The 16,918-nt window shown below is 49.5% G+C and overlaps 1 protein-coding gene across 12 annotated transcripts in view; it reads right to left on the bottom strand.

Annotated features, from left to right (window-relative positions):
• Nucleotides 1-633: 633 nt before the first annotated feature.
• HBEGF (heparin binding EGF like growth factor) overlaps nucleotides 634-16,918 on the bottom strand; it is a 63,619-nt gene continuing 47,334 nt past the window's right edge. For 8 of the 12 annotated variants that reach the window (XM_057733475.1, XM_057733502.1, XM_057733468.1 and 5 more), the window contains 5 exons: nucleotides 12,259-13,012; nucleotides 11,880-12,059; nucleotides 8,788-8,965; nucleotides 3,294-3,449; nucleotides 634-2,067 (listed from right to left, as the gene is read on the bottom strand). In XM_057733475.1, the coding sequence (XP_057589458.1) occupies nucleotides 1,989-2,067; nucleotides 3,294-3,449; nucleotides 8,788-8,965; nucleotides 11,880-12,059; nucleotides 12,259-12,304 (639 nt within the window). In that variant the 5' untranslated portion in view covers nucleotides 12,305-13,012 and the 3' untranslated portion in view covers nucleotides 634-1,988. Of the gene's footprint in view, nucleotides 2,068-2,417; nucleotides 2,509-3,293; nucleotides 3,450-8,787; nucleotides 8,966-11,879; nucleotides 12,060-12,258; nucleotides 13,013-13,101; nucleotides 13,754-16,918 lie in introns of those variants that run through there. The other 4 variants (XM_057733483.1, XM_057733464.1, XM_057733548.1 and 1 more) reach the window with 3 other exon arrangements.

Below are 16,918 nucleotides of genomic sequence, written 5' to 3'. Positions count from 1 at the left end.
ACTGAGATCCCATAAGCCACTAGCCTCGGCCAAAAGTTAAAAAAAAAAAAGTCTGGGTAAGAGATGATGGTGAATTGGACTGGGGTGATGATAGTGGCAGTGACAAGAAATGGCTGCATTCAGCCTATATCCAAAAGGTAGGTCTGACAAGATTTGCTGATAGATGATAGATAGAATGTGGAGCATGAGAGGGGAGTCAAAGGTGCCTTGTTTCCACCAGGAGCAATGCCTGCTTGCACATACAGCATAGGCCCTGAGGCCAGGGTCTGCTGATTGAATGCCTAGATGTCTTTCCTGGTTACAGGAAAAGATCCTGTGTGAAAGATCTATTCTCTCTTGTCTCAGAGATGATGTGATTTAAGTATTAAGACAAATAGAGTCACATCACCAGTTGCTGCTCTGTCACCACCAAAAGTGTATCCTCAGGCAAGTTACATCACCTCTCCAAGCCTCAGTTTCCAATTTTGGAAAAATAGGACAACAGTAGTACCTCCTACATGGGGTTGTGGGGGATACTGAGATAGTATATACATCAATAGGCCTGCTGTAGAGCCTAATGCAGAGGCAGGGCTTAGAAAATACCTACATTAAACCAGTTCCTAGTTAAAACAAGCAGACAGAAGGCTATGGAGTAAGGGTTATCTTTATTTGAATTGCAAAGTATAAATATGAACCAGGTTTGGAAATACAGGTTTGTAACAGTTCAGTAATGGCACCAGCAACTTCCAGAAGGGACCATGACAGCATATCTTTGTAGTTTTGGTGAGGTGGGTGGGTCTACACAAAATCCACCCTCACCTCCAACCTTCTCTGTAGCAATTGGTAGGTTATCAATTACTAAGAACAATCAGCTGCGATGTTTCCTATTCCTCCTCAGCCTTTTCCTTTGCTAATACCTTCTCTAGATTATCCTCTGCTGCATTGACCCCTGCGTGGAGTAGCACCAGAAGAATGGCAGGAGTAAGAGAAATGTCTTGACACAAGGGACAGTGAGTTCCCACTCTGTGGACCTGGGCCCATGGAGGGTGAGGGGCCAGGAAAGCTGCAGGCATGGAAGCCCAACCTCTTCTGAGAGTGGGCAGGGAGAGGACACAGGGGAATACCGATATCTGTTACAGCTTGGCATCAGCACCTTGGGCTTTCAAAACACAAACGGTAGACAATCGCCTAGGCAAGACTGCAGTCCAACTCATAGAGTGGATCTGACAAAGTTAATTCCTACATCCTGACCATACAGAACTCCCCCTGTGGCACTCTGATCATGGAAGATCTTCAGAATTGCGGACAGACAATAGATTACTACAGATGGGTCACAGAGCCATCTCACATTCGCGGCAGAGGAGAGTAATGCTGAGCCAGATGGTGGGGGATGCGGGGTGAAGGGCCAGGAAATTGCCAAAGTAACAGTCTAGGCACTTGAAATATTATTGTTAGATTGTTAAAAACTAAATAAATTAACATACATAGAATAAAATAAATATATAATTTAAGAGGCATTTTACAAACAAACAAACAAACAAACAAAAATAGTTGTTATTTTTCCATCTGGGTAGAAGTCCCAAAATTCAGAGTTCTCAGGTTAATGGTATTTCACAGTTAACTCATCAAATCCAGCACTGGAGGGTCCAAATGGCAGATCCCTTGGCGGCTTCTTGAGTACATGGCTTCTCAACCTTTATTACTTTCTTCCAGTCCCCGAATCTTTCTTTCTTCCTCTCCTTCTTTTTTTTTCAGTCAAAGATCCTGGAGCATACGGAATTTAACTGGAATTTTAATCCAGAAGATAAGTGTTTAAACAAACTTATGGGGGTAAGTAGGGCTTGGTGGAGGAGAATCAAAAGGGCACAAAGGTCCCTCATTTTTGCTTTCTTCTGACCCAGATCCCACTGGATATATTCTGTTTGGCACTTGAAGGCTCTGGTATTTTGGCAAAGCAATTATGGGAGGCCCAATCTAGATGGCAACTGGGGATGAAGGAATCTTCATGGCTAGTTGTGAAGTCCTTCCCCTCTGCAGAGTCTGCGGTCAACTTGTATCTTCTCAGAGGTAGCAGTCCCCAGCTGATTCCTAAAGTACAAGAAGAAGGCATTTAAAGCTGGATGCAGCTTAAGAGGTCTTAAGAGTCTCTTGGGTCCGGCTTTAAGAAGTGGAAAGATCTTCTGGGAACGGGTGGGAAGGAGAGAAGAGGACGGGAGAAGCTGTCTTCTTGGGCATCTCTCTTGGGTATCTCTCTAGCAACTTCCACCCTAAGTGGAGATGCAGCACTGCCAACCTTTTTGAAAACAATTCTGCAATGGGACCCTGACTCCATAGTAACCTGCCCCCTAACTCCTAGGTCAAGAGAAGAATTCAGAATGCTTAGAAACAGATCCAGGAAAGGTGGTGATGGTGTCATGGGGCAAAGTATGGACCATTACCTTGAGCACAGATTTCTCTCAGTGGGACGTAGTCATGCCCAACTTCACTTTCTCTTCATTCTCCACATCATAACCTCCTCTCCTGTGGTACCTGAGGAAGGTAAGTTTTGTGAGCAAGCTCTGCCCGCTACAACAAGGTGCAGGTCCCAGAGCTGGTCCTTCCAAAAGATTCTGGCCCACTGGTTCCATCCATACTTGGAAAAGCCCAGAGGATACAGCAGCCCAACAGACCTCTGGCCAAAGGTCCAACTGCCCCAGAGGATGCCTGTCTCTAATTGCAGGCTACAATTTGCTAAGAATTTTCACCTCATTTATATAATCCTCACAACATCTTTATGAAGTAGGTGAACAGTGATTATAATCACTTAAAGATTACAACCCTTAGAAAGATAGGTAACTTGATCCAGGTCTCACAACAGATGAGTTGCACTGCTTGTAAATGGGCACAGAGTGCTTAGTAGGTCTCCCCTATCCAGAACATAAGGTGGATTGGGAACATGGCCTGGGGTCTAGATGCCTCAGATTTGGAAGGATATACCAAGAGCACCACCTGTGCCTTGACTACCAAAGCACACCCTAATGCCATCAGAGATCAGAGTCAGGAAAAAGAGCTGTGTGAAGAAGTGGCTCCATGGGTGGGCTGCTGAGCCTGCTATGAGAAGCAGGACCTCCTACAGCCTGGCAATTTTTGCCCTGGGGTCTAGACACTGGACATATGTCCTACCAGAGAAACCAGGTTCTTAGAAAGCCTGTACCCAGGAATGTTAGACTTCTAGCCCAGGATTTGGGGGGTTAGGGGGCTCATGGGACCATCAGGCAGAAGATCCTGGAGGAGGAGGAATAGAAGTGATTTGCAGAACAGCCTGTAACACTCACCAAAACATGAGAAGCCCCACGATGACCAGCAGACAGACAGATGACAGCACCACAACCACCACAACCAGGATGGTTGTGTGATCATATGTATATAAACGATTTTTCACTGGGAGGCTCAGCCCATGGCACCTCTCTCCATGGTAACCCGGGTGGCAGCTGGTCCAAAACAGAACAAAGCAGAGATGAAGTTAGTGGTTTGGCTTCACTCTTGGCAACGGGCCACCTACATAAGCCTGACCCCACTCCTCACAGCTTCAGCCTGTCAGTCCCTAACTGTGATCCCTGTCCTTCCTCTATCCTCCTCTAATACAAGACTCTTCAGAAACCCCTCTAAAGGCTCTGTGGCCTTCCTCCTTCACTCCACGCCCTCCCCTTCTTCATTCCCTTTGGTTCTCTGGCTCAAAATTCTTGCTCCAGGCAGGAAAAAAGCAAAGAAGGACTTCAGGTCTTGGCTAGATATGGTCCACGTGTGGATGATTAATTTCATGTGTGTTAAGATGTCCTGTTTAAGCCAGTTCAGAGGACTCAGGCACAAGAGCTGGTGGGCTGAACTGAGGGGATTTAGTATCACTCCCTATAGTGAGGCCCCTCAACATTCTGACCCAGAAATAAACCCAGCCTTCCCCACCAATGCTTCCAGCGTTCAGTCCCTCTCTGCCACTGCCCAGCCTATTAATAGGCCCTGTTCCTTTGCCAGGAGTCATTTTTTTCTCAAGTTTCCTTCATTTAACTCCCAGCTCCCCCTGGGTGCAAGGCCCAATTTGAAAGCTCAGTTTTGGCCTTTGGCCTCTGAACACTGGGCTATCAGGCCTCCTTCATCCGGGACAAAGCAAACAAACCAATAAAACATCTTCTTGCCCAGCTGTCCTGCCAGCGCATTTTAGAATGTCAGAAACAACCATGGTTTTTCTCACTCAAGAAATAAATCAGATGGCAGTTGCCTCTTCTAACACAAAATTTTTCCTGGAAGCTCTTGGGAAGACTGAGAAGTGCCTACAGTTGAACAAGCACATTCACGTCCCTTTCTTTTTTGAGGGGCTTTTGGGATCTTAGTTCCCTGACCCAGGGATTGAACCCAGGCCCACAGAAGTGAAGGTGCAGTCCTAACCACTGGACTACCAGGGAATTCCTTCACATCCCTTTCTTTATCTGAGCATCCCAGAGATCCTTTGATGTAGGTAGGAGCCCATGTTACACAAAGGCAGAGCTGCTTTCTCCATGGTTACACAGCAGGGCAGAGATACAGACACGTTGTCTGACGGTGAACTCAGTGTGCTGCCCACTCACATCCACAAATGCCCAGTCAGAGATGCAGTGGCACTCTCTGCCTAGGGACTTTAGGCCACTAACTGCTGAAGGAACCACAGAGAACCTGGTGGCCCTCTGTTCTGAACTGCACATCCTCTGGGGAAAAGGTTAGGCACCTGGTTCCTCAGAGCAAGGAATCTCCCTTCTTCCTGCCGAGCGGTACCAGGAAAGATCCAAGTGGCAGACCTATCCAGACCCAGGGGCCGGCCTTCCTGCAAAGCACCTCTTCCTTTCCCAGCTCCTCCTGGGTGTTTTGGAGAACCACCTCACTGCAGAGTCACAGTAGAGCACACAGCTCCTCACTCAGCCTCTCCATGCATCTGTCCCATCAGCCTAGGTGGACAAAACAATGACCCCTATCCTGCCAGGACACAGAGGATGCTCTTACGAGCACCCCTGGAAAATCACTTGAGTACAGCACTTTACAGTTTATAAGACACTATCCTTATAAACTAGCTTCACTGAGACTCATAACACCCTGGTAGGCAGGTATAATCTCTTTTACATATTGAAAGACTAAGATTAGGGTCAGAGAGAGTAAATGATTTGCCAAATGTTTCACAACTAGGGAGCAGAAGGGCAAAATTCCAAACTCATAATTCTTTCCATTCTGAACAGTGTAGGTTACCCCAAAGAAACACATATCGGATGGGCTTGATGGGTTTCTGGAGCAGTCTGACTCTGCTCTCTCACATTATTATTATTATTATTATTATTATTATTATTATTATTATCGTTAGCTTGAATGATAAATAATAATAGCATACATTACAGGCTTACTGTGAGCCAAGTACTCTGTGCTAATTGCTTTACAAGGATTATTTCACTTAATCTTAAAAAACATCTCTATGTAGTAGGAGTTACTATCCCCATTTTAAAGATGAAGAGACTGAGGCTTAACTTCTGTTAGATAACCTGACCAAGATTACATAGCTAGTGAGTGGTAGAGCCAGGATCTGACCCAGCAGTCTGACTGACTTCAGAGACTGTGCTTTCCTGGGGGGAGGGAAGCTGAAGTTGAGTCTGTTTTTCACTTCCAGCCCATCATTCAAACCCCACAGGTACTTACTCAGATGATAGAAATAAAGCTTGGCCTCAGAGTCCCGCAATTCAGTTACATAATCCCTCCACCCCCACCCTGAGTCAAAAGGATAATAATGTAAACATCCTAATATTACCCACTCCCCCTCCCTTCGCAGGCAACTCCTGGCTCCCCCAGGGAAGGAGCATTCCAAGCATCCCAGGGTGGGGGCAAGATCGTGTGTCTTGCCCAGAGCCAGTGACCCATCAAACTGGGATGTGTTCCTCCTACCCATGTCTGTGGCCCATTTCAGAACAGAAGCAAGAACCTGCTAGAGTCCAGAGACATCTTCCAAATTGGATTTCTCTATCCCTATCCCAGGAGGTAGAGGGGACACCATTTGGCAGAGGGGACTCAAAATACATGAGTTCCAGACTGGTTCTGCTTCTATTTCTAGCCAGGTGATCTGGAGCAAGTTATGGTCACGTTTCCAAGCTTCAGTTTTTTTATATGAAAGACAGGAATAATAAACGCCTACCTCACTAGAGCTTTGTGAAGATCAAATGAGATAGCACTTAATAAAAGGCCAAGTCTCACATGTGGGGAAGTTATATAATCAGATTCCAGAGGACACTGCCCATATCCTGAGGAATGGGGCACCAAAGTCAGATGCAGCCAAAGAGGAAGGGGCTCGCCGTTCCTTCTTGGCATCTGGGCAGTGAGGCCAAGTGGAGTCCTCAGGCCTGTCTCTCTTCTAGCCTCCTCAGGCTAACTGCCCCCAGGTTTCCTCTAGCCACAGGAAACTTTGCAGCCAATTTCTGGGTCAACAGCTCATCAGGAGCCCCAGGAAACTGCTCTTTGAGGGCAACTTTTGGCTGGTGACACAAAAGGGTTTTCCTGTGGATTATGGCTACAGAGGGCTGGTTTAGGAAGCCGACCAGCCTCAAGCTCACCACGGCAGCCTTGACACACCCTGGCTGGCGGTTGCTGGGTCTGGAGGCAAGAAAGAGGCACAAAGGGCCCCAGATGTAGATGCCCAGATGTCACATTCTCCCCGACCAGGGGGTCTGTGTCTTCTTGCTGCCTGGTGCCCCGAGTACCAAAGGCCAGATGCAAGAGGCAGCCAAACCAGACACAGCATCCAGCCCCTTGAAAATCTGCCTAGGAAGCAGACACAAAGTCTTCACATCAGATTGCCATGCTCTTCAACTAGTAAAAGCCTCAAGAGACCTCTAGTACAATAGCTGTCCTCTATAAAATTGTGCTCCAACTCTGTAAGAACAGACGGGGAAGAAGGACGCCAGCTAACAGCAAGTGCAGCCTAGGGGCATGAGAAGCATGTTGGACTGGAAGTCAGGCACCTGAGTGCCTGTCCTGTTTCCACCCACTTTATTTAGCTGTTGATCTCAGACAAATCACTTCCTACTTCTGGGCTCCAGTTTCCTCACTTTTCAAGTAGAGACAGCAAGTCCTGCCTACCCAGCAGAGGGCTTTTGAGAATACAGGGCTGTATCTTCCCATCCCCTAGAATAGGTGGTACCAAGTAGGTGCTCAACATAGACCTGTTGGGCTCAACTTATATTAAATGTAAACTGTAAAGCTCCAGGGCAAAGGAGGAATGGCATCGTCACAGTTATCATCACCATCCCTAGGGCCACCTTGACCCTGGACACCATTATCTAGATTCTCTGAGTTTAGGTTGTCGGTCAAGCCCAAATCTCCAGGAAAGCAGCCTTACTAGGGTTCTCAGCTGAGTGGTGGAAGTCCATCCACCAATGCCCTGGACCAGTTCGGCCCAGACAGATTCCTGGCCTCAATCCATTTTGACTACTCTCAGAGTCACTGCCTCCACTGTGTGCTAATGAGGCCATTTTACAAATTTAAGACAAGCATTCTCTTCCCTGTCCTAAGACCTCTGAAAGAATAATTTGGGGACCGTCTAGGTCACTCTTAAGCAACCCCCTCCAATACCAAGCTCTTGACAAGGATATTAAAGGAGAGGACACACAAGTGACTGTGGACATAGAGGTGGGTGATGGGTCTGTCTGACAATTGCCAAATACAGGGCAACTCTGCTATATGAGAGCAGACAGGACAAGGAAGCTTTAAAAAACAAAAGGATCTGTACCAATCACAGCAGAAGAGATGCCAGACAGCCAGCCTTCTTGACAGGCTGGGAAGCTGTGTGCACACAGCAGTCTCCTGACTCTGTCCAGAGTCTCCCAGGTCACAGAGGCTGCCTCTCCATAGAAATCCAGGCCCAGCAGAAGAGAGTGCACGTCTATAGCCTGATGTGGGTATTGGTCTCAGGCACAGTGGCGACATTATGCCTGCCACAGAGCATGGCAATGCCGTCACCCCTGAGGGGTTGCCAAGGCAGCCGTTTGCTGGGCTTGGCCTAACGGAACGGCTGGGGGACCCATGGTCCCTCCACCCACACCCTTGCCCAGGAAAGGGGTGGTGCTGCCTGACCAGGCGCTGATGCCTACTGAGTTGGTTTCCATTTTTCCGTTTATCTTGCACAAAGGAAGGGTTCTCCCACCCGCATGGCCAAAGGTCAATGCCCACCAGGTCCCCCACCTCCTGGCGCTTGCTGGGGTGAGAAAGAAGGGAGGAGGGGCTTCTCCCTGCTACCACAATGATTGCTTTCTGTACAATCCTGCCATGCCTTAGAATCAACCCACATTTGCTCACTCACAAGCATATATGTCTGAGTACACACACAGCTGCACAGCACCGGTCCACATGCACCTCATACCTGCCGGTAGCACTTGAGAAAGAAGGCCACAGGAGCTCCACTCCACCCAGGAGCCCCACTCTGCCGTGTTTCCTACTGGCTTCTCCCATCTGGAGTAGGGTGAGGCAGAAATGAAGTACCTGCCTTCAGGTGTCAGCTCTCCAAACCATATGCTCATTTCTGAGCAAGCAGGAAATGCCCCCAAAGATGAAAGAGCGTCACAAACCCACGCCACAGGAAATTGCATCCTATGTGGGGGGAGCCCCTTCCGCTGACTAAAAATATTTCCCCTCCTCCCAACTTCCTCCCAGAGGTTGAGAAGAAACTGGGTGGATTTATGAATTCAAGGAACAGTGACAACGAGGAACAGCCACCAGGCTGACAAAGAGTGAGCTGATAACAGTCAGCCCCAGGGAAGGGACACTCACATGCAAGATGGAGCCCGGAGATCCTTCACATATTTGCATTCTCCATGGATGCAGAAGTCCTTGTATTTCCGAAGACACGGGTCTCTCTTTTTCCCTAACCCCTTGCCTTTCTTCTTTCTTTTCCCACGCTCCTCCTTGCTCGGTGTGGCCAGAGCTTGTGGCTTGGAGGAGAAAGCAGCTGCAGTAGAAAGGCATCCTGTTAAGACTTTGACTTCCTCAGGGGAAAAAATCAGAACAGCACAGTGTCTGGAAGGACGCTTTGATCCTACCTGAAGTCAGAGGCCTGGGAAGGCCCTGTGGCTCAGTGCCTCCCAAGAGCTGAAGGAAGACGGGGCAGATCACCCAAAAGTGGTGGAGGAAGTGGAGGCTGGGGGGTCCCAAGGAAGGCATTTTACAAATTCAGTTTAAGAACCTCATTCTAAGAATGCTAGCTTCTGTTGAGCAACTGCAGCTGATTGGGCAATTCTACTGACCTCACCCCCACCCCACTGCCCATCCTCATCTCCTACTGCCCCACGCCCACTTGGTTCTATTTTAGCCTTAAATCAGCCTCATTTCCTGATGCTGCACTCAGTGACCCACTTGCAGGAAGACAGCGTCAGAGATAAAAATTGCTTCTGGAGAAGGTACTTGGAGGGTATTTTAGAGGGAAGAGACTCCTAAAATAAGAACAGTGCCCACGTCCAGGTGGTCCCCTCTTGGGTACCCATTAGCACCAGGGACCATGAGCCTGGAGCAGAATCAGGCTCAGAGAGAGCAAAGAGGCCATCCCAAAGAGACTTGCTTTTTAACTTAAAAAAATTTTTTTTAATTTTAAAAATATTTTTAATGATCTATAATTGATTTACAATATTGTGCTAATTTCAAAGAGACTTGCTTTTTTGACATCAAGCAAAATATTTCCCCTGCTCTGTGTGCTCTTTGCATCTCACCACTTCTCTCAAAGGTCCACTTACATTTATCCCCAGATGTCCTGTTTATAGCTCTCTAGGATAGGGAGTACAGTGCACAAGAAGTAGAAAGATGGAAAGTAAAGAACTATCAGAAGGAACTAGAACAACTATGACTCTCCCCATTCTTTCCACACTTCAAAAGGGAAAAACAACCTCACACAGACATCCAGCTGGGATTGACCATGGGCTATGCCATGGGGTCAGACACAAGTTTCCCCTCCCCAGTCACAGCAGAAAAAAAGATGCCTACTGTCTAAAGCTAAAGCCATGTGTCTGGCAGGAGGGTGAGCATCATACATTAGACTGGAGTCCTAGTATTCTCAAGGTGGAATTGACTTCAAAAAATATGACTTTCCATTTTCAGATGAAAAACTTGAAGTCCCAAAAGGGAGTGACTTGCCCAATGTCCTACATTTCAATGGTCTCTGGACTCCATATCCAGTGCTCTTTCCCAAAACACAAAGCTGCCTCACACACTCCAGCCCCCTCTTCCAGACAAGCCCAAAGCACCTAGGATGCTGAGCCAGGAATGAGACAATGAATGGGCTCTGAAGTCAGCAGACCCACGCTCAAATTTCAGCTGTGTGATTTGGGCAAGTCACTTAATCTCTCTGAACCCTGTGGTTCTCGGTAAAAAGTGGAGAAAAGGAGTTCCTATCTCAGAGGTTGCAGCAAGGATTAATTAACCCACAATAACATGTTAAGTGCTTAGAATACAGGCGACACTTAATAAATAACAGAGACTTAGGTGATAGGATACCTAGACCTGAAAAATAGTCTTTGCCCAGCAAACCCAAGAGAAAAGAAGAGGCAGGTGCCACTAGCTCCATAGTCCCCTGTTTCCTCTGGTGCAGACACAGGCCCTTTCGGAACTCAGAAGGTGAGGCAGATTCTCAGAGGAAGCTAGTGACCACAGCTGTGGTAAAACTGAAGCAGGAGAGCCAAGCCTATCAGAAAAGGGAGGGAGAGTGTGACAGGGAGGGAGAGTGTGACAGGGTGACAGTCAGGCTCCTGCCGGGGAGAGGGAGCGGTGAGTCAGGTCTGCAGAGGTATGAGGAGCAGCTGTGTGGGTGGAGGGTGAGTCACAGCCCAACTCTGCCCTGCCTAGAAGGAGAGGGCCAGGAGAATCCAGGTTGTTAAGGCCAGGGGGGACCCCCAGAGGGCCACTGTGAGAGGATGACAGGAGGCACTCCAGCCTCAGCTTTGGAGCAGACGGTTGATGTATACTAGAGACAGCACCTAAGGGAATCTCTGGGTAAGGAAGAAGGGTGGCGGAGGAGCAGGTGGAGCTAGCACAGGTGGGTGTCTTTACAACCAAATATAGTCATTCCGGGGCTCAGGGCTCAGTCCCTGCTCCACCCTCAAGAATCTCTACAGGTGGCTGGGGGCAGGGAAGCAGGCAATACTGGAGGCTCTGGACTCTGCCCTGTGCTTGTATGCACTTAGCCACAGCACCTCTGCCGGTTGAAGGATCCCACTCGACCCTTCCTCCCTTAGAGTCACTCTCAGGGACGCAAAGTGATCAGGAAGTATCCAGGCTTGTGTAGGATCTGTAGACACCCAGCATATCAATACAGCTATCTAGGGACCCAGTGCTCAGCAACCACAGCCTCACCAGGAGGTGCTGGCCTAACCTGGGGGGACCAAATGTTCCTCATTTCCCTCTGTTTCCCCAACCTGGAGAAAGGTGGGTGGAGAGACTAATACTGCACACCTTGTGTGTGCCAAGCATCTCCACATCTGTTATCTTATTTTATACACAATAGTCATTTGATATGAGAAATAGGACTTGTGCACATTTTTCCATAGAAACTCTAAGGAAAGCATCTCAACCATTCCTTGCTTCTATCACCCAGCTTACCTCAGAGGAATGTGCCAACCCCACACACCTTGCCTGTTTCAATTTGCCTCGAAGGATCCATAAAGGCAGTAACGTGGCATGTGAGACCCAAGGGCAAGAAAGACAACAGGACCTACACTCTAGAATCCCTCAGTGAGCTTGTCAGGCCAAGTGACTTTTTCTTGAGGCCCTCCATGAAAACCCCCAAACCACAGGTATGCTCAATTGGCATAAATGCCAGATCTGCTTATTCTTAAACTGTCCACAAGGGTCCGAGGATGGGCAGCCCCCACACCCACCTCTGAAAAGGTCCAGATCTGCCTCTTCCAAGTCCAGGACGTCCCGGCCTCGGCCTCGGCCACCTCCCGGGGGCAGCAGCTGATCCGCAGATTGAGTAGGGGAGTCCAGATTGCTGGTTCCAGCCGCCAGCCCTCTCCGAAGCCGCTCCAGGCTGTCGCCGGTCGCCAACGCCGAGAGCACTGCGGGTGAGAGGCGAGGCCGCCTCAGACCCCCCGCCCGGACCCCCACCTCCACGTACCACTGCCGGCGCCCGCCTGCCAGGGAGCACGGGCCCCACCAAGTGGCCCGCTCTGGGGGCGCTGCAGCGATCTTCCTCCGTGTCCCCAGTAGAGCGTCCCCATCCCCCCCGACCTCCGGGAGGGGCGGCAGCCCTCTTACCTGCAGCCAGAAAGAGCTTCAGCACCACCGACGGCAGCAGCTTCATGGTGCCGGATCCGGCGGAGGTGGCGAGGCAGCGATCGCTTTGGAGGCGGCGGCCGCCGGGCGCTGGCACGGGAGCCGGGCGGGAGGAGCGGAGGAGATCCTGCCTGGCACGGTCTGCTCCTGGCCTCTGGGTACAAGCCTGCCTGGGATCTGCGCGGAGCTCGCGGCCACTGGGCGTCTCTGTATTCACCCCGTCTGTCCTTCCGCGCGAGCCCTGGTGCCTCAGTCACGCTGGCCAGCTGCGTGCCTCGCGCAGCTCCCTCGGTAGACTGAGCGCTCCCCGGCGCGCGGCGGGGAATAAGGCTCCGGGAGGCGCCGAGGCTCCTCCCCGCCCCCCCTCCCCCCTTTCTCCTGGGCTGGGACGCCCGCCCGGCTCCCGGCGCCGGCAGCTCAGCCCCCGACCCCGTGGGCGCGGCGGGGAAAAGGGGCGGGAGAAGGGGGCGGCGCTCACATATTTTGGGACTAGGCCAGGGCAGCCGCGGCCTGACTGTGGGTAGGACTGCTGACCGGCAGGTGGCGAGGACCAGCTCCTACCTTTCCCCAAATGCTTGTCGTGCTGCAGCCTTGTGACTGCTAAGCTTCGCTTCGCCCTCGGACACCCTTCGTTTCTTCCTCTCTTCCAGGCCGGTCCCTCCGGTCATCCCTGCTCTAAACCAGGGATCTGCACCCACGTCATCTTCTGAGCTTCAGAAACTCCCTTCTTTGCCTACTGACAAATCAAGTAGTAAATCATAAATTCATTTATCATTTAAAAATTAGACACATGACTGCCAGCAGGTCTCGTGAGCCCAGGGTTACCAGAGTTGCAGTTGCAGGCACCTGGTATCAATGCAGCAAAAGCAAAGGAAATTAGTAGTAGTCTTCCAGTCACTGGAATGGCTTCTCCCCATCTTTATCCCAGAGGATATAGTCTCCATTAGGATTTTTGAACTATGGATTATAATTCCCAGGCTTCTGGGAATGGAGAGACACAGGCTGTGAAACAAGCCTCCTACTTTTCCTTGCCTTTGAACACCACCTTCTTCTCCAACATAAAAGCTGAGCCCCCTCCCACAGGACCCAGCTGGCTAGCCTAAGTTGCCATATTCAACAGGTGCCAGGAGATTGATGTCTTTCTCTTCCAACGTATGGATTTTTTACAGGGGTCTTCTAGAGTCGAAGTCCCAACCCAAAGAAATGACTCTCCCAGTAGGCATTTCAGCTCCCAGGGACATGCTGGGACGGGAGTTGTATGACACAGGGCTGGGTTGGCATTCAGAGCCCTCAAATTGTGCCAAATAGAGCTGCTTGCCTGATTCAGCCCGTGTGTAGGGATAAAAACAGGCCTGCTATTTATACACAGTCTATCCCACTCTCCTTCCCCATCCCCACTTCTGCAGGGGTCAGTGGGGCTCTGCCCTCTTAACTTGCCCCTAGCAACTCTCCCCAGGTTTAGGTTTCCATAGTGCCCTGGAATCACTACAGACCTAAGCTGGAATCCTAACTTTGCTTCTTACTGTGTGACCTTGGACAAGATACTTAATCTCATTGAGTCTCAGTTTCCACATCTCTCAAATGGGAATAACAATAATAATAATGCCTACTTTGTAGAGAGCTTCTTGAAGACTGAATGAGGGAACACATATAGAGCAGTTAGTACAGTGCCAGACATGTTGTAATAAATGTGACCTATTATTATCATTATTATTACTAAGCATTCTACATTGACCATTCCATTTCCTTAGAGGCCTCTCTTCTCTCCCTTCCCCACGGGTCTGAGGCTCCATGTGTGGTTGGGCTGGTTTTAGGAGGAAGCTCACCTGTTGCCTATTTGGCCAAGTGCCACCATATGATTGTTCCTTTGGGTGATCAGTATCGGGCCTAGGACCTCAGTAGATTGTCATCACCCAGGCCACACCTTTGTTCTCCCTTAGCAGCTGCCTGACAACCTGTTTCCCCAAAACAAAACTACCTTGGGGTCAGGGCTCTCCCCAGGGAAGGGTGGAGGGAAACACTTCCTGACACACAGCCAAGTCACCCCCTTCCCCTCACCACTGAGTTTCACACCCTGCTCTCCTGTCCCAGCCTGCCTCTCCCTTCACACACTCTGACCTTCCGCCTTCTCACCCTCACATCAGCCTTAGCCCATTCATGGGGCAACTCCACACTTTCATCACACCTGTGAGCCTCACCCCAGGTAGGTTTGTGTGTCAGCCAGGTTTTATGGGAAGGGCCTGGAAAAGAAATACAAAAGGCCTGGAATAGTCCAGGGACAGTCACTTCTCCTCTCAGAACTCTGAGTGTCCTCTAATCAGAAAAAGGAATCACAATTCATGCTGGGGCAATGTTGTTAACTCATTTATTCCACAATCACTGAACACTTTTCAGGCACTAGGGACACAGCCATAAACAAGACAGCCAAGGATGTGCTTTTATGGAGCCCACATTCTACAGCAGGGGGAGACAGGCAACACATTAAGTAAATTTTTTAAAAAAAGAAAAAGGAAATGACAAGTGCTAAGATGAAAGTTAAAATTCAATGATATAGGGGCTTCCCTGGTGTCGCAGTGGTTAAGAATCTGCCTGCCAATGCAGGGGACATGGGTTAGATCCCTGGTCCTGGAGGATTCCACATGCTGTGGAGCAACAAAGCCTGTGTGCCACAGCTACTGAGCCTGTGCTCCAGAGCCTGCAAGCCACAACTACTGAGCCCTCGTGCTGCAAATACTGAAGCCTGCATGCCTAGAGCCTGTGCTCTGCAACAAGAGAAGCCACTGCACTGAAAAGCCTGTGCACCGCAATGAAGAGTAACCCCTGCTGACCACAACTAGAGAAAGCCTGCATGCAGCAACGAAGACCCAATGCAGCCAAAAAATAAATTAAATTAAATTAAATTAAATTAAATTTTTAAAAAAGATCCTTTCCGTATTTAAAAAAAGAAAAAATTCACTGATCTACTATAGGATGCTGTGTCCCAGGGCTTGCGGCAACACTTTAGATTTGGTGACTGACTAGCAAAGGTCTCTCTGAGCCTGTGACCTGTGAGCTGATGCTTGAATAAGCAGAAGGAACCAGACTTATGATGATCCATTGCCAAAGTATTCTAAGCTAAGAAAACAGGGCAAAATCTTTGAGGTGGGAACAAGCTTGGAGCACTCAGGGAACAGCAAGAAGGTTAGAAAGGAGGGAGGGTTATGAGATAACATTGAAGCAAAGGCTAGTGACAGATAACAGAATGTTATAGGCCTGAGGTAGATGCTGGACTTTATTCCCTATCACTGAGCATCAAAGGAGGGAGACGTCAGTGGGAAAGCACAGTTATGCAGGATTCTTTCACCTCCTTCCCTTTCTCTACCCAGGCCGCCCCCACCTGCTCTCTGGCAGTCAAGTGCCAGGGACACTCTCCTGAGGAAGCAGACAGGCCACTCTGCTTTCCCTATCTGTGGACAATGGGCAACTGAGGCTTGAAAACCTGCTGGACCTGGGCCACCAGTGCGTCACAGGGGGCAAATCTGTAGCAGAAACCCTGGCATACTGATTTCCAGCTCTGTGCTGTCTTCCCAGGCCTCTGGAAAGGCAGGCTCCATGGGACACTGTCACTGACTCTCTGCTAGGCCATACGTCTTCATTTGGGGAGAGGACTTGCAAGCCAGTGGAGAGGAGGTGTTGGTGGCGACAAGAAAGGAGAGAAGGGAACCTGGAGAAGGGACCCATCTGAATCGTTTCCCCACTGTGGCTGAGCTATCTATGCCAATAGATTGGTTCTCTCACTCCTGGCTGTGCATCAGAATTACCTGGGAATTTAAGATAAAGAGGTCCTCCTAATTCAAAACCTCCTGGGGTGCAGCCCAGGCATTTACACTTTCACAGGTAATTCTGACATCAGCCAGTTTCTGAAGTGCTGGTCTGCGTAATTAGGATAACAGTCAAGCATCAGAACAAAATCTGAACCTCTGAGGCAGAGACGGAAGAGTAATGATACTTCCCATGTGCTCATGATGTTGTGTGCTCCTCACAACTGCCCTAAGACCAGATACTCCTCCCTATTGTAAAGCTAAAAACAGGTGAGTAACAGCCCAAGGCCACCCAGTTAATAAGAATCTCAGCCTCAGTTAGAATTCCTCCCTTTTTCCTGGGCCTGTGCTCTTTTTTAAAATATTTATTTATTTATTTATTGGCCGCATTGGATCTTCGTTGCTGTGCACGGGCTTTCTCTACTTGCGGTGAGTAGGGGGTACTCTTCCTTGTGGTGCTCGGGCTTCTCACTGTGGTGGCTTCTCTTGCTGTGGAGCACGGGCTCTAGGCACATAGGCTTCAGTAGTTGTGGCACGCAGGCTCAGTAGTTGTGGTGCACAGGCTTAGTTGCTCCGTGGCATGTGGGAATCTTCCCTCCCCAGGCACAGTGGCAGGTAGATTCTTAACCACTGTGCCACCAGGGAAGTCCCCTGGGCCTGTGCTCTCAAGCTCAACACTGAACAAATACATGAGACAATGGCTGCCCTCTCTCTGTCTCTACTACGGACAGTAACATCCTCAGTTTTACGGAGGCTCAGTGTTCCGTCTGTCTTGGGGGGAGGTGGTAAGAATCTCTGCCTCACAGACTGGAAGGAGGCCTAGGTAAGGGCAGCAGGGCAGC

Source organism: Hippopotamus amphibius, chromosome 1 (assembly GCF_030028045.1).
Source record: "Hippopotamus amphibius kiboko isolate mHipAmp2 chromosome 1, mHipAmp2.hap2, whole genome shotgun sequence".
NCBI classification, from domain to species: domain Eukaryota; kingdom Metazoa; phylum Chordata; class Mammalia; order Artiodactyla; family Hippopotamidae; genus Hippopotamus; species Hippopotamus amphibius.
Note: the sequence above shows the minus strand (reverse complement) of the source record. Positions and strands in the feature narration are given on the sequence as shown.